Below are 22,843 nucleotides of genomic sequence, written 5' to 3'. Positions count from 1 at the left end.
GTCGTAACAGGTGTTCACCAGCACTTGGTCACTGACCTTGTAAATGGGATCAGGCCGGCGATGTTTGTTGGCTTGAACTGCTTGTCGATGTTTGGCCATGAGGAGATTGTCTCGTGCTTCCCCTTCGTCGAGCCGCATATGCCGAGCTGCTGCTTCCCATTCATCTTCCGAAGGTACCATGAACTGCAAGGCTTCGGCAATTTTCGCTGGAGTGTCAGCCACCAAGGGAGGAACATGAGAGAGACGCTTGCCAAAAACCAGCTCGGCAGGAGTGTGCTTGGTTGATGCACGGACATGGTTGTTGAGAGCAAAAGCAATGCGCTGCAAATGGTCAGCCCATGTATGCCCACGGATGTCAGTGAGGGTTCGAAGCGACTCGATGACTGATTTGTTGGACTGTTCAGAGATACCATCGGTCTGGGGGTGATATGAGGTTGAAAGCATAGACTTGGTGTCGATATGCTTGGTGACATGACGCCAAACCCCAGACTGGAAGATGCTGCCGCGGTCGGAGACGATGGAGCGAGGGCAGCCGAATTTGGAAAGCCAGTGGTCGTAAAAAAGTCGGGCAACCTCTCGCGCATTTGCTGTGATGGTGGTAGGAATGAGGACCACATAACCAGTGAGGCGGTCGGTGATGACAATGAGTTGGTCAAAACCTTGCAACGTGGGGAGAGGGCCCACAAAGTCAATGCCAATGTCGAGAAACTTCGCCTGTGGAACTGGTAGAGAGTGAAGGCGGCCTGCGGGCTTGACAGTAGTGCTCTTTGAAGTCTGACAGGGTGCACACGAGCTTACATAGTCCACAACATCCTGCCTCATGCCCTCCCAGTAATAGCTGCGGTGCACCATCTCCAATGTCTTCGCTATGCCGAAATGGCCCACATCATCATGACACTGGCGGATGAAACCTTCTCGGAGCTCACTGGTATCGGGCACACATAGCCTGCCTTCCCATCGCAACACCTGATGTACTCCGTCCTTGACCATTCTCAACATTCTCCAGCGTTACTCCAGGTGCCCTATCCTCCTCTTGCAACCATGCTCCCATGACCTGATCTTGAGTGTAGCCTTGCGCGACCTTGGTGATGGTGGATATGTCTTGGCCGAGGAGACCGAGGACTGCTACACTGACTTCAGCTGTCTCCATACCATCCTGCTCATCGTCAACACCGCCAAGCCAAGAGAGGACATCTGCGATGAAGTTATTGACACCTGAGATGTGGTCAATATGCAAGTCGAACCGGGATAGGATGCCTAGCCAGCGCTTTTGGCGTTCGGATAGGTCGCGCTGTTGGAGGAACCATTTGAGAGTGAAGTGGTCGGTCTGAACTTGAATGGGGACATCCAGAAGGAGAGGCCGCCAGAGTTTGAGGGCACGGACGATGGCCAAGAGTTCTTTCTCATGTGTTGGATAGTTGCGTTCGGCGGCTGATAAACTGCGAGAGTCGTAAGCAACTGGAAATGCATGATCGGGGTCAGGGCCTTGACCAAGCCAGGCGCCAGTGCCGTGATTGCTTGCATCAGTGAAAAGGTAGATGGGGCACTCGCCGGATAACGCAGCTGCATAGTCCAATGGCCGGAGGCCAGAAATCTCCGCCACTTTCGCCTTCAGAATCTCAAACGCGGCAGTCGCTTCACTAGACCATGCCCAGACCCATGACAGGACATCCTTGGGGGACTGGCCCTTCCGGAGTGCACGCTGTTGCTTCTCCCAGGCTTTCTCAGCGGCTGGAGTTGGCGGGAGGAGGGCGGTGAGGGTTCGTGTGTGGGTAGCTAGGCTCGGTATGAATTTTCTGAGGTATTGAAGGAGGCCTAGAAAGGATCACAGCTCTTTGACGGACTGAGGGAGCGGCCAGGAGGCGATGGTGCGGAGTTTGGCAGGGTCTGGGCCGATGTGGTTGGCAGATATCACGTGACCAAGAAAAATGACTTTGTGGCGAAAAAATTCAGACTTGGTGGGAGAGCACACAAGCCCCGATTTTCGTAAGGCAGCCAGCACTGCTCGCAACCGTTTGTCAAGATCCTCGGCATCAGCAGCCCAGACAATGATATCATCAACATAAGCCTCACAAGAATCCCCCAGCAACCCACGGAGGGCCTCATTTAGTCGGTGTTGTTGAGTAGCAGGTGAGTTGCAAGCACCTTGTGGCATAACTACCCATTCAAATAGGCCGAGTTCGGTAGTAATGGCCGTTTTTTCAATGTCTGGTTCATGCATAAGTGTTTGGAAGAAAGCATCAGACAGGTCAATTTTGGCAAAGATTTTACCACAAGCAGCTCGATGGAGGATGTCGTCGACATTGGGAACTGGCGTGGAGTCTGGAGTAGTGACTTTGTTAAGGCCCCGATAATCACAGATAAACCGAAATTTTCCATTCTCCTTCTTAACCAAGAATGCCGGTGCTGCCCACGGCGAACTGGAGGGTCGCAATCGGCCAGCCTCCCGATGTTTCTGGATCTCTTCAATTAACTGTTGTAGCCACATGTGAGGGGATCGATAACTCGCGGATTTGAAGGGTATCGCACTGGGGGTGAGGTTGATATGGTGGCGGACCTTTGAGTTGGCATCACAGATCGGTGGGTAATTTGCAACTTCACCAATATTGTCTGGGAAAATGTCATGATACTCATGCAGGATTGCTAGGCGGAGGTCCTCATACCCATCAGCGGTCGTCACTGAAGCAACCACGGGGCCAAGGAGGTCAGGAGCGAGATTGCCTAGCCGAGAAGCACCGCTGAGGAGCCCATGAGAGCGGATGAAATCCAGGCCTAGGATGACTTTATAGCGGGCATGTAGGGGCATGACATAACCATGTAGTGCGAAGACTTGATTCTGGATGCATACCTCTACTCCTACACGACATTGTAAAGCTGGACCCCGTGCTCCTCCTGCTAACGATACCACCCGCCGTTGCTCTGATGGATAAGTTTGGAGTTGGTGGGTGGTGATGAGGGACGGATCAACTAGAGTGACTGTTGCTCCTGTGTCGAAGAGGGTGAGGAAGGGTGACCCATTAGTGCCTATGCGACATTCGAGAAGGATGGGTGGGACTGACAGCTCCGGCGCAAGGTGTGTGGCTAATACCTCGGCAAACATCTCTCCCTCCTCCTGCTCAAATTCCGCTTCCTCATGGTCGAAGGTGCTTACAGCAGCGATTGCCATGGGTTCCTTGCGCTTTGGGCAGTCGGGAGACTTGTGACCGGGTTGGCGGCAGAGGAAACAACGCTGTTCACTTGCCAGGTGAGCTCGAGCGCGGCGACCAGTACCACCCTTGGGGAGCGGAAGTCGCAGGTTGAGCCATTGAACAATGTCAATGGGTGAAGACGCTTCAGGTGAGACAGCAGCGATCGGCGTGCGGGTGAGCGCGATGGGGGCGAAAGCGGACTGGTAGCGAAGGAGTCTGGTGGCACAGATTTCCATATGCTTGAGAAGTTCAGCTAAACTGGCCTGACGAAGCTGATTCTCACCACCAAAGTCCCGTTCAAGCTCTGCCAAAAGACCAGGTGTCATGTGGTTTCGCAGCCAGTGTGTAGCGACGTCTTCGGACATGGGGCTGTCGGAATCCTTCAGGAGGGCGAACCACTGTTTGAAATCCATGATGGCCGATGGGATTTTGTCAAGTCGGAGGAGCTGGGGTTGAAGAGAATAGATTTTCTTTTCGGTCTCGGATACCCAGCCGAGCAGAAGCATTGCAGACTTGAAAGCTTTTGCCCAGTCATCAAAGGTGCGACATTGGAGGCCATCACCTTCGAGGAATTGAAGATGGCGGATACCAGTAAGAGACTGGGCGGCGTGGGCGAGCTTGCGGGCCTCAAAAGCGGTGGGTTCATAGCGGTAACCAGCGGCCATGAGGGTAAAGATGCTGCGAAGCTTCGAGATGTGTTGGTGAATAGCCGCTGCGTCGGCATGTTCAGAGAGGACTGGAAAGGAATATTTGGGTTGGGGGAGAGAATCATACATAATAGGAGGATGAGGGGACTCTGATTTGGCAGGTAAGCTGGAAAACTTTTTCTGGTGGCTCAGCAGAGCTCATGCAGTTGAGATTCGCTTAAAAAAAGTGTAACAACCCAGGGGGGATGTTCACTGAAGAGTTCGGCTTAATTTGATTGAAAGAGAGACAGCTGGAACACGACTGTTGTCTAGTCGGTGGCAAGGAAAGAGGTAGTAGGATTGTCTGGGCGCAGAAGCGGTCTATAAGTTTGCATATGTTTGTTGATCACTGGGCAGAGTGTCAATGAAGCTATAATTAAAGCACTCAAAAGAACTACAGCAGGTCGCAGACAACCAAAGGAAAAGGGCTCTCTTTCTAAAGATAAAGAAGAAGTTACAAGCATACCTGGGCAGAGTGTCAACGAAGCTATAATTACTAAAGTCTGCCCAGTTAGCATAAAACCACAATCCAAGTAGGAAGTGGGACTCACAAGCACTCAAAAGAACTACAGCAGGTCGCGGACAACCAAAGGAAAAGGGCTCTCTTTGTAAGTGCAGAGCACTATACTCATTTATTCTCTATGCATGCAGTCTTTGTGCATGCATCTTCCTATGCATATTGCATATGCAGGAATTTATGCATTGCATTTACATGCAGGAATTTATGCAGTGCATTTACATGCATGCATTCCCATGTATAAGCTGTATGAATATTCAGCTATATTTGTTGTGTATGTATTCATCCAGATGATGTAACATTCCATGTGTATAATGTTACATTTGAAATACTTAGTAATGACATGGCATTTGATGTGTGTAACTTTACTTTCTGACACACAGTTGGTACTTAGTAAAATAGTAGTCGCATATTGTTGTAGTTCTTGAATACTCAATCCACATGTATTACAACCAGTGCATGTTTTGCTAGTCAACTACACACTATACTACAACGACACTCAGTGAGACACCCAGTGTCTACACTCTTTCTAAAGATAAAGAAGAGAGGCTTTTTCTTGCTGCAAATTCCTTTGAGGCCTGTGAGGAGTGCGCAAAAATAAATGGAATCAAAATAAGAGAAAAGCGGCAGCAAATCTATGTAAGAAGTGAAACAGACCTTGGGATCATAATGACCGTGTTTGGCATGCATGCCTTACACAGAGGGCAGCTTTGGTGCGGTGAGTAACCAAGGCATCGACACCATCCAATAGCCGGCAGCTGACATCCACCTCACTGAGAGGGTCCTCAAAGTCATGAAGGATACCCTGGTAACTAATAACAAGGTGAAAAAATGCATCGAACGCTGCAGGAGTGGTGTCCAAACAACGGAGCTGCATGAATTTGTGGCAGAGTTTGTGTTCCCAGCCGCAGGCGAGAATGTGGGACTTCAAAGAAACTTGCCATGCTTCCCAGCTCTCTGCATGTTTGCCATGGAGTTCAAGCCACGTGGTGAAACGGCTGCCTGATTGGGAGATCGAAGTATTTGCCACAGAAATCTTCCACGCCTGTTCAGTCAATCCAGGGCTCCAGTGCAGCAGAGCATCGTGGAAGTAAGTCTCCAAAGCGAGGAGGTGTCGCTGGAGAGCAAACACGTCAGCGTGGGAGTGAGACCCAAGCCTCGGCGGAGAGATCTTGTCCAGGTGGGACCCGAGTGTAGAGGGGGCCACATGACGGTCGTGGCCGGTGGTGGCTTGATCAGCTAGAGCTTGGGTGGAATGGAGGAGTCCAGAGCTTGGGTGGAATGGAGGAGTCCAGCGACAATAGACTTGAGCTCGTCGATCTCAGGAATGGCCGTGCCAGAAGAGGCAGTGGCTAAGGCCCGGGGTCTTTTGGTAATTTGCACCCATGTTATCGTGTACAGGAGCGGTGTAATTTACCATCTTTTCTTCAGGTAAGTCAGGCACCAAAGGCACCACGTTTGAGGTTGTTGATGAAGCCAAATTTTCTCCAGAGCCCACAGACGATAGGTGGTCTTCAGTGAATGTCCTGAAGATGGGGACACAACAGCATCATTGCAGACAGCTATTGTGTGGCACAAGGACATCCCAAGCCCATTGCTGGCCTGGATATCATCCAGAAATTTGACTGCAGGAAATCTGTAAAACCTTGGATAACATGATCAACAGGAGAAAATGTGCCACCATGATATAAAGTTTTTTTCCTGTAGGTTTATATGTATATTTTCTTTAGATCCTAGTCCCACACATGAGTCTTCTTCCAATCTTGCTGGTCATGTGCAGCTTCTCTTTGCTTCCCTTTTTTTCCCATGCCATCCCAGACACCAAGAGTATAAGACCACAGATCCTTCTAGATTTCTCTCTTCTTCCCCATTCATCCAGAAGAGAGCCCTCCTTTTGTTGCAGTCTTCTGGTGTGTCTGGTGTAGATTTATTTATTGGCTCCTCTGCCCAGCCCTTTGCACATGCACATGTAGACTGTTGGCTGTTTGCCTGCCTTGCTGTCCATATTCCAGTTCAGCTGTTGCTCTCCTTTTTCAGCCCTTTATATGCAGTTTTTTTTTCACTGCCCTAGTGGACAACCCTCCAGGCTTGTTACACCAGCAATCAGAAGGATAGTGCCATTACCAACCTTTACACTTCTGACAGTTGTTGGTGGCCAATAGTTGCGAAGTAAGTCTTTGTTGCTGACCATGTGGTGTGAAGCCCCTGAGTCCACTATGAAGGTGTTGTCATGGAAACAGGTTGTAGTTGCTGCTACAGCATGGAAGGTAGATGCCAGCTCTTCTGCCTTAGCAAATTCACCGGTACCCACCCTAGCCTGACCTGACTGACTGTGGTTATTGTTGAACTTCCTGAGAGAGCAGTCTCTGGTATTGTGACTAGGCACTTTATGGATACTGCACCATTCTCAGTCCATTCCCTCGGCTTGGCCCTTCTATTGCTTTTGTTGCCTTGGGTGTGACTCTCCTGCACCCTGTTAGCCATCGCTACCTCCTCAGTGGACCTCCTTGTCCACTCAGCTTGGACTGCAGCATGCACAGCCGAAGATGTAAGCGGTTCCCTAAGCCAGTGTGTACACTGACACCATGCCACGCAAACTGTCGACAGATGAAAGGCCGTGTTGAGTGGCCAATATGCCAAATACCTTGTCTATGATATTTGGCAGGAGGGTATTGTGGTGATTGAGGGGAGAGGATATCGCGTAATTGGTGTCTGAACAACCATCAATCAGTGATTCAGTAGGGTAGGTGCATGAGATACTTACAGCCAGGGAAGGCATACTCTGAATCCTTCAGTCCACCATGCCTAATAGAGCCCAGCAGCTCCTGCAAGTCTTCCGGAAGAGCGAGAGAGACAATAGCTGTACTGAATATGATCAGCAAGGCAGGAGACCAGCGGACGGTCTATGTGTGCATGTGGAAATGATGGGGAAGAGAAGTCAGTAAATAATCTATCTAAGCCAGACACACTGAAAGACCGCAATGTAAAAGGCTCTCTTCTGGATGCAGCAACCTACCTGGGCAGCCGAGAAGTCAATAAGAAATAATCTAAGCCTGTTTTGTGATTAGTCAGAAGGGGAAGGAAGCAATTAAGAAAAATACCCACCAGATACACCGAAAGACCGCAACATAAAAGCTCTCTTCTGGACAGATGGGAAAGAAGAGAGAAATCCAAAAGGATCTGCAGTCTATATAGTCTCGGGTGTCTGGGACAGTCTGGGTAAAAAAACGGAAGCAAAGGGGAGCCACGCGCGATTGGGGCTATGCATTTTTCTAGTACGCGCCTACTCGAACGAAAGGCTATGTCGTCTTTTATATCAATCTTTCATTTTTTCTAGCTGTACAAGCTGGCTAATCTTTCTCACACTTTTCCTACATCCTACACTCGTACCTCCTTCTTCCCTAACGCCTCTCCGCACGGTCCTCCTTCTCGTCCTCTCTCCTTTTTTCTTCTCTCTTTCTCTCCTTGGTGGCACCCTAAAACTACTTCCCAGTCTTCCTCTCGTCTTTCTCCTTCTCTTCCTCCTACCCTCCTTCCTCTGTATCCTTACAGCAAAGGGCTGGATCCAATAGGATGGCTCAATTATCCACTCAGAAGTTCGAAAAATAGGACAATCATAACTGCCAGGTCCTCCCACAAGAAGAGATGGATGAAACATTTGGACTCTACATCCTGCTGTCTTTGGTCTTTGTATAACTTAATTGTAAGAAGCTATCTTTCATGTAAGCATGCGGCAAATGTAGTAGATATGTGTTCCTGTAATCAAGCATAAATCGGAGCATCAAGACAACGATATCACAAAAAAAGTATATATACATCCAGGAAGGAAAGAAACCGATTTGATTATATTGTAAGCTATAGATAGTGCGATTTGAAATCCCCCGCTATGCGGCTATCATTCTTGGATAAACGAACCCTCTCCAATAAGCTTTCATTTGTCTGCGTGCCCAATCGATCCTCAAACTGAATTGTGCTCAATGAAATCATCGGCTTCCTTCTTCCCATCATATGGAGTCTCAACATGGTGCGGCAAATCGATAGTAAGAGCAGGGACACCGTCAGGAGGGTAGGCTCTCTTTTGTCGCCATTGCATATGCCTCGTTGGTCCACCGAAAAGTAAATCCATAGATTCGATTGGGATACCTTTGGTTTCCGGGATCCAGATGAAGGTGAAGATGCTACAGAGGCATTGTCATGTCAGTAAGAGACAGACTCGCTGATAAGGAACCATTCCAGTTGCAAGGAATGCCCATGATGATGTGACATACACAGTTGCTGCACATATACCAGCAAAGAAGATGAAGACTCCCCAATCCATCTTTGACAACATCTTGGGAAACGCTTGAGTCGCAGCGAACTGGAGGATCACATCGTCAGCCAAACATATAGGTAGCTACTAGAACACATTAAAGCCATCATACTCACTGAAGCTAACCATTGGTTGACACCGGCCCAAGAACCTGCCAAAGATCTTAATCTCACAGGGAAGATCTCAGCAGATACGATCCAAGGCAATCCGTTACCACCGAAAGACCAGAAGAGAGCATAGAGCATGATGATGGCTGTGGCGGCATTTCCGCCTTTCTTGGTCGATTCGGAAAGGACTTCGGCAGTACCCGGATGACCAACCTTGATGTATGCGCCTAGATAGATGAGACATAGACCACAACAGGCTGCAGAGAGCATCCAAGGGTTTCGACGACCGAATCTGTCAATACCGAACATGAAGAAGAGAATGGCACCGCTGGCCTTGAAAACACCATAGATACCAGTCCAAAGGGTAACGTCCGTAAGACCGATGGCTTTGAATATGCTAGGGGAATAGTAATCTATACAATTATAAATCGTCAGCTCAACATCGAGACTGACAGAGGTAAGATTGAAAGGAAAGGGATCATCAGGATCAGGAGGAGGGAATTAGAAGTAGCTTACTGATGGTGATGGCTCCTGAGAAGTTTTGAAGGAACATCATACCTAGGACGAGGGCAAAACGATGGCGGATTGAAGGGACCTTCATTTCCCGTATGCAGCCCACGAAGTAATTTTTGATACCCTTTCCTTCTCCCCCAGCTACTTTGTTCTCCTCTTCAATTCGTGTGTGAATCATTCTGAGCTCTTCTTGGATATCTATAGTCGGCCATAGGGCCCAGTCAGCGGTGCAAGGTAGGAAGATGGCGGTGAAACAATGGGCCAGGTGTCGCCGAGTATTACTCACACAAATGATCACCAGGCAGCATTCTTAGCCATTCAAGATTTGCAATTGCCTCCGCTTCTCTGCCACGTTTGATCAAAAGCATAGGTGACTCTTTGAAGAACATGCAGCCAATTGCGAACAGCCCACCAGGGATGAGCTGCACAGCAATGGGAATCCGATAGGAGTTACTAGAATTAAGATCGATGGTATGCGTAACGCCATAGTTGATCTAACAAGGTCGACACGTGTCAGTCAAGCTTTTCTGTCATTTAGTTTGGAATGCAGTCACACACCCAGAATCCGACCAGATTACCAACTGAGTACCAAACGATTAACCTAATAGTTTATTCACTCCTCGATTGATGACTCACTTTGATACGCAATCTCAAAAAGACCCGTCAAGACACCTCGAATAGGAGGGGGCGACAGTTCCGCGAGGAAGGAGGGAACAACGGCAGTAATAATGCCAACGCCAAGGCCAGTCAAAACTCGTCCAGCATCTACGTTAGACCTCAATCAGTACCATGTGATTCGTACTGCGGCCCTAGAAGGTGATGGGGCTCACATATCATGGAAAGCTGATGAGTGGCGGCAGTCATTACAATGGCTCCGATGTTGAATATAGCCGCGGACACTTGTAAGGCCGGTCGTCGTCCCCAAGCCTCCATCACTAGCATGGTCATTGTTAGACTCCTCGGCATTTCTGGGGCAGTACAGATCTACTCACTAGGCCAAGCAAAAACCGCTCCAAAGAAACAAGCAGCGGTAAATGAACTAGTCAAGTTGGCAGAATTGTTGATCTTCTCCGAGGCTGACATTTCATCTATCCCAAATGCAGCTGTAAAGCCGGGCCTCGTGATAGTGGTCCCAATAAAAGCGGCATCATATCCGAATGTCAGAGCACCGAAAGCTGTATACATATCGTTAGCTGGAGCTCTCAAAATGAGAAAAATGAAGGGAAACGAAGGAAAAAGAGGTCTAAAGGCTCAGAGTCGCGATTTTTGGCTCCTCTCCCTTCGGTCTCCCTTTTCTCCGGCACAACATTGAAAGTGTCACCTACCAATGCAGCATCCCATCATGTATACCCGCCAGTTGTACACCTAAAGTAGATTGAAAGATAAATCAGCGTCTAAACCTTTAGTACACTAGAGTTGTCGATACTCACTGCTGGTGGCGTTGGACGATCTTCAATGATATGGAACCCCATAACGTAGTTGCTTCTATTGTCAGTTACGAATGTAAACAGTGATTATGGAGACCCGTGGGGCTGCTTAAATAATATGGGGTTGTGGGGTTGGTTTCAATCCTACACCCTTCAAATAAGTCGCACAAAACGGGCGATAAGTGGTCCTCCGGCTGACAGCGAAGTGGAGGAAAGGCAACTCAAAATCGGACAGAGTCGGTTGTACCCGATATTGGTATTCTTGGTCTCTAAGACTGGTATTTCAAGTGAGGATCGGTCAAGAGATTCATACACTATTTATTTCAATCAATGAAGTAATAAGAGCGGGAAAAATGCAACCTCTGCGAAAAGGGGACACAGCAGATCTTCGGATTCGGAAATCTTAAGTGTGAAGAGGAACGGTTCAAAGCAGAAGCTGACTTTTGCGCCCTCTCCTATTATGCCTAAACTAGTGCATGTGGTCAGAGGATGAAAAGGGATCGGCTGCATCCCGAAAGCAGTCGTAGGAAAAGAAAAGAGTTTGATCATCTGACCTAAATAAACCCTTGAAAAGGTCCGAATTGCCTGCCACACAGAATTGGTGTAACTGTAGAGTTCCATATTCGGCACTCTCCCGATATTAGCCGTAACTCAATTGTGTATTCATGAGAAGAGAGAAGCCCGAGAAGCTTGCAATCAGATGTTGCTTGGCGTTATGTGCTGGGATCCCACATAGCTCTCAAAGCTTTGCACGACGAAGACCTCAAGTGTCTAACACATCCTTCATAGCTTTTTCGGCAACGATCCCGATGTCCCTCCTGTCCTCAGAACATACTTAGCCATAACTTGTTTCGGTGTAAACATCAATCTTGACCCGAACTCAGCAAATTTCAACATGACCACACCTAAAATACAACGAGAGTACCTGTTCAAAGACGATCCAAGGCAACCCGAAGTGCATTGTTCCACCATACAGGCTGCCTGTGGGGTGGAGTACGTGACATGGTTTGGCGGAACAAAAGAGGGTACTTCAGACGTGAAAATATGGTAGGCTTTCACTGACATCCATTAACTTGGTGTTGATGATGCATCTCTAGGTTCTCAAAGTGCACAAATGGATGCTGGACCCCACCCCGTGTCATCGCAGGAAGCGGCGATATCGTACACTGGAATCCAGTATCTTTTCTTCCGGATCCGAAAGGTGCTCCAGGACATCTCTACGTCTTCTATAAGACGGGAACTCCTATCCCGACCTGGAAAACATATGTAATAGAGACTATCGATGGGGGAAATACATGGACAGAGCCTCGAGAGCTGGTACCTGGAGATCACAGTGGTGGGAGAGGTCCTCAAAAGAACCCTCCAATTGTTTTGTCCAATGGTGACTGGCTTTCGGGCGCAAGTAAAGAAGTCACGCTAGAGGGAGGAAAGGGTTTATGGGACGCATTCGCAGATATAGCTCCCACCCCCAAGGAAGGAGATACATTCAAGCAGGGTGAGAGGTGGGTCAAAGCCGAGTTCATCAAGCTACCAGCAGATAGAGGTGTTGAAGGAGGATCTTTCCCCGGAGAAGGAATCATCCAACCGTCCTTATGGGAATCTGCTGATAAACCAGGACACGTACACATGATGTGTCGGAGCTCTATCGGAAGAATCGTTCGTGCAGATTCAGAAGATTACGGAAGAACATGGACACCAGGTTATGCAACAGATTTGCCAAACAACAATTCAGGTGAGCGGTCTGCGTACGTCTTATTTTGATTGCTCCGTACTCATCGGGACTTTGCTTGTAGGTCAGTGCGTTACCCGTCTTAGAGATGGTCGGCTGGTGGCCGCCGTCAATGACGTATACAAGAACTGGGGTCCTCGAACGCCCCTAGTACTGAAAGTGAGCTTTGATGATGGCGAAACGTGGTCTCCTTGGTGCACTTTGGAGGATCAAGCACCGCCAGCAAGTTTCCAGAGGGTTATAGCGCTTGAGACTGGGATCGTGAACGATGGTAAATCAGAGTTCTCGTAAGTCTGTGCATTCGATCGTCAATAGCCGCAAAATACAAGCTTATCTCTCATCATTTAGATATCCTACGGTAACTCCGACGGCCGAAACTGACGAGATTGGCGTTTGGGTGAGCTATACATGGCAAAGGAGAGGTATCGCTGTATGCAAAGTAACGGATGGGGAGTGAATGCAATCTGATAATTATCCATGGCATATTGATACATCGACGAGTTGGTGGAACCGGCTGATTAGCGACGCAAATTAAGGAAACTCTTGTAAAGCCGACGGGAAGTAGTGCGTCAGATTCAGTGCTAGCAATTTGAGCCTATCATGTGAATGCCCAGATCAGATAACGTATCCTTGTACCTTATATGCCTTCCAGCCAATGGCCTGGTGTTGTGGTTGTGTTATGCAAGGAGATAGCTGAGCAATGGAAGCACCTAAATGGGAGCACCTACTCAATATGGAAATGTAATAAGGTCCGTCTTCAGGAGAAAGAGAACGGGTAGCGACACATATGATAACTTTTCCACTGACAGACGGAGTGAGACGGAATCGACCGATGGAACGAAATTTGATTGGCATTCGACCACACTAATCACTCACACCTTTGCGTGTAAATACGCTGATCTATCATTTCATGCGTTCTTTTCATTGGCTAATTCAAGCTTACTCGAATAAACAGTGTAGTTACAGTGGTCTTCCGATAGATGATCCTATCGAATCCTTCTGGATCGAAGGAGCAGAGTCCAGTCATCTCTTCGTGAACATGGAGTCATTGCCCCACAGTTGAACTTCCAAAGGAAGCCGATGTGCTTATCATAGGGAGTGGTTACATCCAAGCTTTTTAGCTTATTGGCTGCACAAGGTATGTCCAATGATATGGTGTGGCCGACAGGATCAAAACGCTCATGTGCCATATTATTCTAGTTCATTGAAAATGGTACTCCTCCTCGGTGGTAATGCTGGAGGCACGGGTCGTTTGTAGAGAAAATAAAGATTACTGTCTTGGGCGCATTGGGAGAGACGGCTATCAAGCCGCGGGCTAGAAGGCGAATGGGATTGCGGATACAGTTTCAGAATGGCATTGACCAGTCTGTAGGGAGACAAAATGCATTTAGCAGAAGTTTCAGTACTAACCGAGTTAGTTGAGACTTACGACTATCTCTTTCGATAAAGACACCATTGGAGAAAGTGCACTAAGCACCTCTTTCGGGGTGTTCCAGGAGATATATCTCTTTAGTCGATAATGCGCTTGTGTCGGGAGTAGATACTGAATAAGTCTGTACTGATGTTTTGTTGGTCCACACAATCCTTCCGGCACGGCTTTCTCGGGTTTGCTGCTTTGCGTTTTCTCTGTAACGAACTGATTTACAGTCTCAGTCCATAAATCCTCCCTTACCTTCATTTCCTCTTCGGCCTGGGCGACGAACGTGGAACAAGGTACCATATCTTCCCATTCAAACTCACTCTCGCCGACGCTTTCGTTGCCGACCATCGCATTGAGGGAAAGCGGACCGTTAGGGTAGAGGTGTGGTTTTGGCTTGCTGAGCAGAAGTGCCGTTTAGTGCGGCTTGACAACAGGCCCTGTTGGAGGGACGCAACGTAGGCATCCAATCTCAATTCACGTTATCTCTCTATACGATCTTCTTCTTCCGACTCGTAAAGAAGAGCCCCGTTTCCCCTCAGGCGTTTGGCCACACGCACAACACACAACAACAGCTCGACATGAGACCCGAGTTCAATTATACCACTACACAACCTAACGACCTATTGTCAGTATCATTACTAGGTAGATTGACCAGCAACAGCCAAACCTAGGAAGGCTTTGTATTCCGTAGAATTGATACCAAGGAATCGATATACTGTTATCTGCTGTGGGCGGCAGCGGAACGGAACCAACTGGATCGTTTAACCAATAGAAGCCCTGGGTATTTCCCTACAACGCGTCGGCGGGTTATTAGAAGAATACAAGTGATGACGTAGAAATATTAATACAACAAGACATGATGTTTGTAAAACCACAATTCCGTCTTCGCCGGCTGCCTGCCTCCACCACAGCAGTTTTAATTCTGCTGTTCTGCCTCTGCATTACTCACTCAAAGTGAAACTGGCACTTGCGCGTTACGTTCAGGTACTCAAGGAACTCAATCCACTCGCTGAAATGTCTTTTGATAGGCTTGAGTTATAATTGATTTTTATTCGATTTTAGATTAACACCACAACACATCCATCGGCAAGTGTAGTGACACCCATGTCCTGGGCCAAGTCATCCTCACGCCTGTTCAGACTCTTTCCGGTCAAAAACAAAATTCAATACCATGGTATAAGTAGCATGAATCGCCATTCCCTTGTAGATAAACATGTATCAGCTTACAGGCAACAGGCATCACAGTAAGCTAGCGCCAAAATTGCAAGGCAAAGAGATTCATCGGAGACTACATGTTAGCTGTGCATTGTTGGCATCAAACGCGAAAGGCCCTGTCGTATTATTAATTAATCAACATCATTGGCATGCATCATTACTACCAAGTCATTATTTGACAATGTAGCCATCTAAAGATCGGCGTCATCCTGTTTGCAGCAAGAGTTAACAGATGAATCTTCTCATTAAACACATTGAAAAACTAACCTCATCGGGCAAAGGGGCGTTGGCAGCAGCCTTAAGCTCCTCTTCATACTTGGCAATGAGCGCCTGGTCAACTTGAACCTCAGGAGGCGCAAGAGCAGGAGCAGCCACAAACTCGAGAGATTGGTTGCTAACTGTGTCAGCAAATAATCGTGTTTGAATCAAAGTCTTGAAACTCACCCAACAAGCTTTCTGGCAAGCCAAAGGAAAGGTTTCTCAAAGTTGTACTGGCATGCAATGTGAGACTGAGCCTATCTATTGGGAACATTAGGCACTCACGTTAGACTTCGCCGAGATTTCGAAGTACTGAAGGTTCTCTGAAATGCTGGCGTTAGTGACTTTACGTTTGGCTGACAACATAGATATGTGCCCGCTGAAACAGTGCTCACTCTTGCGGTGGAAAGTCACATTACCAGTCTTGACTTTCCTCTCCTGCACGGCATGTTCAGTGACACTCCTAAAACAAAAGGGTAAGTAGCGTCTTACCTTGACATCAACCTTGTTGCCACAGAGGACAATAGGAATGTTTTCGCACACTCGTTCGAGGTCTCGGTGCCAGTTAGGAACATTCTTGTAAGTAATACGAGAAGTGACGTCAAACATGATGATACCACATTGCCCTTGAATGTAATAACCATCACGAAGACCTCCAAACTTTTCTTGACCCGCAGTGTCCCAAACGTTGAAGCAGATAGTGCCGAAGTTGGTGTGGAAAGTAAGGGGATGGACTTCGACACCGAGAGTGGCTGATAAAGCGTCAGTACGAGTCGTACGCTTGAAACAGCCATTTAACGCTTACCAATGTACTTCTTTTCGAACTCGCCTAGAATATATTATTGATGAGTTAGGGATCAATAATCATGGGCATTTCTAGATGGCGTGTCACTTACCGGTCAAATGACGTTTGACAAAGGTGGTCTACGCGTTTTTGAAAATCAGCAGTAATCTTGCCAATACAACAACGCTCGCACATACCTTCCCTGAAATTCATGACACAGTCAGGCACAAAATATGAAGCAGCGATCGTGACAAGTAAATAGAAGGACATTACATACCCTGGAATTCAAGTTAGCAAACCATCAAACAGCATGGGGCGAGAATGAAGGATAAAAAAATAAGCACGTACAGTTCCACCGTCACCGCACAAAACCATTTTGAAGGTAGCAGTGTTCTCCATTTTAACAGCTTTTTCTGGTTCGATATTGGTGGAGGTCTTGAAAATCGTGTTGGACGTTATAAGGCGTCTACGAGCTGAGATGGGTTGAAATGGACGTAAGAACGAAAGAGCACCGACAACCAGTTCAACACAGCAGTTATCGAATTGTGTGGTGCGTCCTTAATTTTATTTTTCTCATTTTTCTCAAATTCTCCAAGTTCTCTAGTCACGTGATTGAGCTCCTTCCACAATCGATGCCCTGACTACTAAATAAATGACGAGGTTACATTTTACATTTACATTAATTATTTGTTGGGACGCACGCGGATATCCAAATATCATAACCTAGAAACCCGAGTTTCGTCGCCCATAAAGTTCCCAAGCACCTCCTAATTGCACTTGGGGTCGAGGTTTCTTCCATCAGGATCATGCAAGATATCACTCAGTGGTTTTTAGAGGAGTGCGATGGTTAGCATCTCACATTGTGTATTTATTAACGTGTACTGAGGCTCATATTGGTAAATGATGTAGGTCTGTTATGGGGCGAGTTAGTCAAGCCTTCGGCCCTCACGATGATGGATGCCATGAAAGCTATCCAAGTGAGTTTTTTGATGTTATATCAACTAACAGCATAAGCTGCTGGATCCTAAAATGGACACTGGCATCCTTAGCAACTTTAAATCGCCATACATGTTTCGGCCTGAAGACCCTCTCACACCCGAAGAACTTTGTTGGATCATGGATAAGATGACAGCCCTTGAAGTGAAGTAATATTCCCAATTCTTATGGCACTTCATTAACGGAATCTATCGGTTTAGATATCGTGGTATCGAGGGGCAACACTCTGCCAGTCTGTTTACACTTGCCTCTACTATCATAACTTGTATTTGATGGATCCATCATTCGAGCCAAAACAATCAACGCAGGAAGACGTGTTTTCATCTCAGATATTACGCGCCTACCTGTTACTTTATTGCAAAACCATTGATCTGGTATATACAGAACTCTCCAAGGGAAATACCGTAGAAGGAGAAGATTGCTGGTTGGATCACTATGGGCTACCAGTCAAAGTGAACGACGATGTCGAAACTATAGTCGAATTTGCAAATGAAGCCCTCGCGTGGTTAGAAAACGTGAAAGCAGACTGTATGTCCTATTACAAGCCATCAGTGGCTGACCACAGCAGCGCTAGATTCTTTTGGCGAGCAACTGATAAACCGATTGGTTTTTCGGAGAGTGAGTGATATGAGTCACCTTGAAGCTTACTTACAAAACAGAACTATCTTCGATATCTCGATTGCGCCGCATCGGTCGATATCAGCCTGGAGCAAACTCTGTTGGTCATGCGACTGACAGCTCAAGATACTAGCCCATCAGCCATCCAGCCTTCCGAAATTACAAGATTAGGTTTTGACCCAAAAATACCTTCTTACTTACGTCAATGTATGCCGCTACCCGAATTCCGGCAACCGACATTTAAACAGTCTTGGGAATGCATGATTAACATGACAGAAGAACTTTTGCACGTCGAGCGTCTCCTGGGTACAGGAGACTGGATACAATGGAAGGTAAGCGAAAGCAAAATCCTAGTGGCTAACCAATAGGCTTTTTTTTGGGGAATGACCCTGAATGATAGAGAGAGATTGCCAATCGTCCGGTCGTTGATCCAGGTGAGATATGCGAAGACAGTGGCCAACTTGGCTGATTGCGTGTAGAGTAGATTCACGGCTTTCTGTTATGACTCGCATCAAGGTCACCGCAATATCGATCGTCTAGCTAAAGAGGCCATATTGTACGAATGTGGTGATAGAAACGAAGTTGTGAAGGTGCTAGATACGCTTGATGATATGATTGATGGCCCCAACATGCAACAACTCAAAATGTGGCGAGCTCTGATAACAAAGGTATGCCCTTTCTATAAGTCGCTGAATTGAGCTAAGGATTTCTTAGGATATAATGATGGATCTGATTATGCCTCTCCAGAATCCACCACGCCAGCGTCGGAGCTTGATTTCTCTTTCAACACAATGGCAACATCGGATGATGATGGGCAGTCGTCTCTCTTCTCAACATGAGTTCTCCCCTATACTGGTTTCGGTACTGGAGGTTTTTCGACTAGATTGTTTGCTTGAAGCAGCATTATCAGCGATTGAATTGAATCTAATTCATTTTTCGGAAGAAAGAGAAGTCTGGTGGTGGATATCAGAGGTCGCAGTTACTCGAGCATCTGCGCATATCTCTTCGTCGTCTTTTAAAGCAATTTGGGCTCAAGTCTGGACCTACATAGGGTCCGCTATGCAAATTGTGAGTGTGATATGATTAGTCCAGCTTATAATTTAGCTTTTGGTTTTAGTGCCTTTGCCATTTGACGACTCTATTTTATCAAAACCTCGATTTGCTCTTCGTCATAAGCATCTTTTATATGCCACCCATGTATCTGGGGATTCAGTTACAGATGTTGGCTTGACTCCTAAATATGAAAAGTGGATCTCACAGCGCAGACGATTGGATAGAAAACAAGTGAGTGCTTCGAGCTTCGCAGACATCCTGCTAAATTTTGTAGGACTCTTGCGGATTGAAGGAGGTTACCAAACTTTTCAGCAAGGCGCGAGAATCTCTCGACGATTTGCTACTGCAACAGTCGCGTAATCTGAGGACGGCAAATCACATTGTTGTAAGTCGTTACAATTATTAGACAGATTAAGTACCTTACTCAATGCGACTTCTCAGTCCTTACGACTAGCACTGGAACACAATATTCGACTGATTAGTGAAATTGGGACGGAACGAAATCTGATGTGGGACTTGAACACGAATGATCGAAAGGGCCGATGGATTATGCTGCTGCTAGCTCCTGATACTGTTACATTGAACGAGTGACCGATCACTGATGGGCGGCGGAAGAGCAGGAGGGAAAAATAGACAATGAACGTGCCATGAAAGCTGGCAGTAAAGCAGCTGTCCACATCACATATTTTGACAGTTGTTGCTGAATGTAATGTTGAGGATCATCAACGTAATCTCATATGCTTGATTCAGGACAATCTATCTGCACAATTGCACCAGAAAAAAACTATCAGTCAGATCAGTTTGTTCGTTGGCTCATGTGAGTGTGGTATAATAAATGAAGCGATGAAGAGTAACAATTGCATATGAGTTAACTACGGCATGCTGTCATTTTTTGTTCTTGTGCAGGACCAACGCCGACTTCAAAACCATCTATTATTGCTTCCTCCTCTATCGCCTCCTTTCCTTCTACATCGCCTGCATTATTTAGCTTCATTTCAGTTCTCGCCTGCCAAATGTTGCGATTGGTGTCCACATTGATCTTTCTTTGTATCTCTCTGAACAATCGGTCTCCATCGACTAAAGATATACCTAGTCCGACAGCGGCCTCTTGAGTGCTCTTGCTCTGGGAAAAGATATCTGCAATTCGCTTCCTCTCAGCCTTTGACATACTGGATAAAGGAGGTGGTGATGGTTTGAATTGCATGAGGAGAAATTTGGTGTTTCCCCAAGGGTTTTTAAGGTAATCACTAAGAGCGAGCAGTTTCGGAATAATGTCGGTAACTGTGTTCAAGGGACCTGAAGGAAGAAATACAGAGGGGTTTCGTTCAGCGGACCTCGCGAGCATCACCGAGTCGGCGCCTGTAGACAATTAGTTCTTTAGAAAGAGATTGCTGACTAAACGTGGAATAGGCACATGATGCACACATACCAGTTTCATTTCTGATCCTGTCCCAATTAGACCAACCTTCCCCATCACCGTTACAAATCACAGATATACCTCTTCTTTTCCCCAGTTCGACGATGCTGCTTAGTCGCTCCCAAAGAGCACGCTCCCCAGGCCGCATTTGACGGGTCCGACAATGGACAGTTAAATTACGGACTCCTGTACGAAGGATACGAGATGCAAGGTAAAGAGTCGAGGGCTGAGTAGGAAGAAGCCGAATTTTACATGAAATTGGAAGAGGGATGCTGTCGAGAAGGGCGCGCAGTATATCGAGAAGAAGCTCTGGCGTGGACAAAAGAGCCGCTCCCATTCCCGCATGCGTTCTGAGCAAAAGTTAACTAATTGAATAGACTGCATGGAAAGTTACTCACGAAAAAGGTTTGGGGCACCCACAGTTCAAGTCGCTGACGTACGTTAGCAATGTCAACAGCGAGCATCACGGAACGTGATATCGTCTCACATTCCAGCGACATCCTGCTGCACAGTCTGCGCGGCCTTTACTGCAAGCTCGGGGTTAGAAGAACCGATTTGAAAAATGACTAAATACACCATTTAGCTTAGGCCAGCCGATGCCAGAAGGCTTGAAACACTTACGAAAAGGCTTTTCTGCTGGATGCGTAGAGAAAATTGGGCCTTGACCTTTATGGTAAGTGATAACGCCCGTTACAGCTATAGCACATCCATTAATGGGGTCCCAAAACATAAGAAGAACGACAGAACCCACGGTCTACACTTCGTTCGGCCCCAATGATGGCCCTATCCACTACTTCTGGTGACCATACCAAACCAGCTCCGTAATACAACGATAGAAGGCGCTAATCAATGAAGCGCTTAGTGTCTGCCGACGCCTAGCGAAGAATAATACCAACCATCGGCACTTAAAAATAATTCATTAACACTGATGACAATTTCAAAAGGTGTGTATACTCACAGCTTCCAGTTCTGACCATAGGAGCCAAAACAAGTTTGTTCTTATAATTGATTTCATTATCATATGACCTGACGTATTCTATAGGAAGGCGCATTTGCTCTTCGATCAAATCATCTTCTGACATGATAGAATGGTTACAGTCGCTGGACGAGCCTTGGACCTCAATGCCCGAGGGATTCGGTATTTGAGTGTCCTCTGCTTTCAATCTGGGACGTTTGCTCTGATGCTCAGAGTCTATGACTGGTGAGGCACCACGGGTTGTTCCAGGCGCCATTTTCATTGAAGATATGGGAAAAACAGAACCGGAAGGCTGCAAGTATGGTCTAGGAAATAGGCGAATTGATCTGAATAATTTCCTCATCCGCGTGCGATCAAGCGGAACAAAGTGGTGAATGACAGTATCTGCTGTGCTGGAAATCACAGCTAGACTCAATAGTCAAACCAGTGTTGAAGGGTTCTTTTTTATTTTTTAGCCGTGGAGAAGATATATAAAAAGTAAGATCGATCATAAAAGCAACAAAATTTAGTTATTTATCACAGTGACCCTCAGGCTCTTGCCGATGGTTGTTACTTATTTGTTTAAATATCGACGGCGGCGGCAAACGAACCGGTCAAAAAAAATCTAATTAAGTATTTCAAAATAAAGCAAGAGAGTTACCCATCATGTCTTGCTTGACCCACGTACACAGGCCGTTCTCACCGCCACTTTCAAAGTCATTTCAAACCGGCTTTCTTCTGCCCTTCCAGATGGGGGTGATGTCATCTGGTGATGTTGAACTAATTGTCAGAGCAGTTGAGCGAGCAATCGAAGGCGGATTGGATGGCCATCGCACTCATCAAAGTCTGAACAAAGTATTCCAGCAACTCCCGAGTTCCCAGAGTCAGTTGAGGAAGGTCCATTCATGACACAACATGCAAGGTGGGAGAAGATATAGGAACATCAGCGAGAGAGACTACTTGAAGGAATGGGGAACGCTGAGCGGAATTCATAGTAGAAGACTGTAGTATCCTTGGACGCAAATGGCTAATCAATATTAAGGGCAGACAGAATGCATGGTTACCCACCAGTTGTGTTCGACGACACTTTTGTTTCGACCAGCCTCCACGACCGCACACTCATTCCCTGCTACAAGCACCCCACCTGCCCCACATATTACCATCCCAACCGTATGGGTCATGAGGAACTCTGCCCTGGTCGATGCCCCCATTACCATGCCCGACACAATGGGCTGATGTTTCTTCTCTACACATCCCTCCAAGGGATCCCAACAGTATTTTGACTCCGGAACCTCACACTGAAAAAAGAGCAACGAAGGAAGGATGTCAGCATCCATAGAGCAAAATGGATATGTCCTGTCGACTACGACCTCAAGTTTTACTCTACATCAACATGGTACCTGGTTCACCACTGCTAATCGTCGCGGAACGGGAGATTCGCTCTTTGACTTCGCGCGGCGTCAGTGACTCGGCTCTCTCCATACCCTTGCTTGCTCGCCGGTGGGGTATTCAAACACTTGGTCATCTCTAGCGGTGGTCTGTTGGAGGAGAAAACCGAAGGGGAAGTTACCCCCCGATGGAAGAAGGAGCTGGGAAAGGAAGGGGAGGGCAGCTGATAGCGAGGATGTCTCTGATACTGCAAAAAATCAGA

General features: G+C 47.0%; 5 protein-coding genes and 2 pseudogenes across 5 annotated transcripts; 2 read left to right on the top strand and 5 right to left on the bottom strand.

Moving 5' to 3' along the window:
• Positions 1-20: 20 nt before the first annotated feature.
• On the bottom strand, positions 21-4,830 carry CNE02930 (annotated as a pseudogene).
• Positions 4,831-4,842: 12 nt separating this feature from the next.
• On the bottom strand, positions 4,843-7,591 carry CNE02920 (annotated as a pseudogene).
• A 601-nt stretch (positions 7,592-8,192) lies between these two features.
• CNE02910 (hexose transport-related protein, putative) lies at positions 8,193-10,913 on the bottom strand. Its single transcript, XM_571004.2, has 11 exons — positions 10,751-10,913; positions 10,646-10,685; positions 10,313-10,495; positions 10,151-10,255; positions 9,957-10,085; positions 9,879-9,901; positions 9,607-9,814; positions 9,324-9,518; positions 8,817-9,220; positions 8,660-8,748; positions 8,193-8,569 (listed from the first exon to the last, which is right to left on the bottom strand). The coding sequence occupies exons 1-11, from the start codon at positions 10,790-10,792 to the stop codon at positions 8,350-8,352; spliced, it is 1,638 nt and encodes a 545-aa protein (XP_571004.1). The 5' UTR covers positions 10,793-10,913; the 3' UTR covers positions 8,193-8,349.
• Positions 10,914-11,426: 513 nt separating this feature from the next.
• CNE02900 (conserved hypothetical protein) lies at positions 11,427-12,957 on the top strand. The gene is made up of 4 exons (XM_571002.2): positions 11,427-11,794; positions 11,845-12,479; positions 12,541-12,763; positions 12,825-12,957. Exons 1-4 carry the CDS (start codon positions 11,643-11,645, stop codon positions 12,931-12,933), a joined length of 1,119 nt encoding a protein of 372 aa, XP_571002.1. The 5' UTR covers positions 11,427-11,642; the 3' UTR covers positions 12,934-12,957.
• Positions 12,958-15,261: 2,304 nt separating this feature from the next.
• Positions 15,262-16,636, bottom strand: CNE02890 (RAN small monomeric GTPase, putative). Its single transcript, XM_024657233.1, has 11 exons — positions 16,502-16,636; position 16,431; positions 16,351-16,355; positions 16,266-16,293; positions 16,175-16,198; positions 15,862-16,121; positions 15,765-15,807; positions 15,655-15,692; positions 15,556-15,602; positions 15,379-15,505; positions 15,262-15,320 (listed from the first exon to the last, which is right to left on the bottom strand). The coding sequence occupies exons 1-11, from the start codon at positions 16,550-16,552 to the stop codon at positions 15,303-15,305; spliced, it is 642 nt and encodes a 213-aa protein (XP_024512917.1). The 5' UTR covers positions 16,553-16,636; the 3' UTR covers positions 15,262-15,302.
• Positions 16,637-16,844: 208 nt separating this feature from the next.
• CNE02880 (expressed protein) lies at positions 16,845-19,566 on the top strand. The gene is made up of 12 exons (XM_024657232.1): positions 16,845-16,999; positions 17,063-17,130; positions 17,168-17,293; positions 17,350-17,677; positions 17,718-17,767; positions 17,809-18,099; positions 18,136-18,201; positions 18,247-18,435; positions 18,482-18,835; positions 18,872-19,051; positions 19,095-19,205; positions 19,262-19,566. The coding sequence occupies exons 1-12, from the start codon at positions 16,960-16,962 to the stop codon at positions 19,409-19,411; spliced, it is 1,953 nt and encodes a 650-aa protein (XP_024512988.1). The 5' UTR covers positions 16,845-16,959; the 3' UTR covers positions 19,412-19,566.
• Positions 19,567-19,665: 99 nt separating this feature from the next.
• On the bottom strand, positions 19,666-21,683 carry CNE02870 (conserved hypothetical protein). The gene is made up of 8 exons (XM_571210.2): positions 21,196-21,683; positions 21,134-21,141; positions 20,989-21,079; positions 20,859-20,933; positions 20,725-20,803; positions 20,636-20,668; positions 20,250-20,587; positions 19,666-20,179 (listed from the first exon to the last, which is right to left on the bottom strand). The coding sequence occupies exons 1-8, from the start codon at positions 21,554-21,556 to the stop codon at positions 19,689-19,691; spliced, it is 1,476 nt and encodes a 491-aa protein (XP_571210.1). The 5' UTR covers positions 21,557-21,683; the 3' UTR covers positions 19,666-19,688.
• Between the last annotated feature and the right edge of the window lie 1,160 nt (positions 21,684-22,843).

Source organism: Cryptococcus neoformans, assembly GCF_000091045.1.
Source record: "Cryptococcus neoformans var. neoformans JEC21 chromosome 5 sequence".
In the NCBI taxonomy this organism is placed as follows: Eukaryota; Fungi; Basidiomycota; class Tremellomycetes; order Tremellales; family Cryptococcaceae; genus Cryptococcus; species Cryptococcus deneoformans.
This window is presented reverse-complemented; position numbering and strand designations above follow the sequence as displayed.

Bases quoted from the DNA above. Each gene is read 5' to 3' on its own strand.
- CNE02910 (XM_571004.2), bottom strand. From the start codon at position 10,792: ATGGGGTTCCATATCATTGAAGATCGTCCAACGCCACCAGCA. The intron at 10,256-10,312 runs GTGAGTAGATCT...TGACCATGCTAG, and splicing joins AGCGGTTTTTGCTTGGCCTA to TGATGGAGGCTTGGGGACGA. The intron at 9,815-9,878 runs GTGTGTGACTGC...CGACCTTGTTAG, and splicing joins GTAATCTGGTCGGATTCTGG to ATCAACTATGGCGTTACGCA.
- CNE02900 (XM_571002.2), top strand. From the start codon at position 11,643: ATGACCACACCTAAAATACAACGAGAGTACCTGTTCAAAGACGATCCA. The intron at 11,795-11,844 runs GTAGGCTTTCAC...ATGCATCTCTAG, and splicing joins ACTTCAGACGTGAAAATATG to GTTCTCAAAGTGCACAAATG. The intron at 12,480-12,540 runs GTGAGCGGTCTG...CTTTGCTTGTAG, and splicing joins TTTGCCAAACAACAATTCAG to GTCAGTGCGTTACCCGTCTT.
- CNE02890 (XM_024657233.1), bottom strand. From the start codon at position 16,552: ATGGAGAACACTGCTACCTTCAAAATGGTTTTGTGCGGTGACGGTGGA. The intron at 16,122-16,174 runs GTAAGCGTTAAA...ACGCTTTATCAG, and splicing joins GTTCGAAAAGAAGTACATTG to CCACTCTCGGTGTCGAAGTC. The intron at 15,693-15,764 runs GTGAGCACTGTT...CCAGCATTTCAG, and splicing joins TGTGACTTTCCACCGCAAGA to AGAACCTTCAGTACTTCGAA.
- CNE02880 (XM_024657232.1), top strand. From the start codon at position 16,960: ATGCAAGATATCACTCAGTGGTTTTTAGAGGAGTGCGATG. The intron at 18,436-18,481 runs GTATGCCCTTTC...AGGATTTCTTAG, and splicing joins GGCGAGCTCTGATAACAAAG to GATATAATGATGGATCTGAT. The intron at 19,052-19,094 runs GTGAGTGCTTCG...TAAATTTTGTAG, and splicing joins GACGATTGGATAGAAAACAA to GACTCTTGCGGATTGAAGGA.
- CNE02870 (XM_571210.2), bottom strand. From the start codon at position 21,556: ATGAGGAAATTATTCAGATCAATTCGCCTATTTCCTAGACCATACTTG. The intron at 20,804-20,858 runs GTAAGTGTTTCA...TGGTGTATTTAG, and splicing joins TCCAGCAGAAAAGCCTTTTC to TCATTTTTCAAATCGGTTCT. The intron at 20,669-20,724 runs GTGAGACGATAT...AACGTACGTCAG, and splicing joins CAGCAGGATGTCGCTGGAAT to CGACTTGAACTGTGGGTGCC.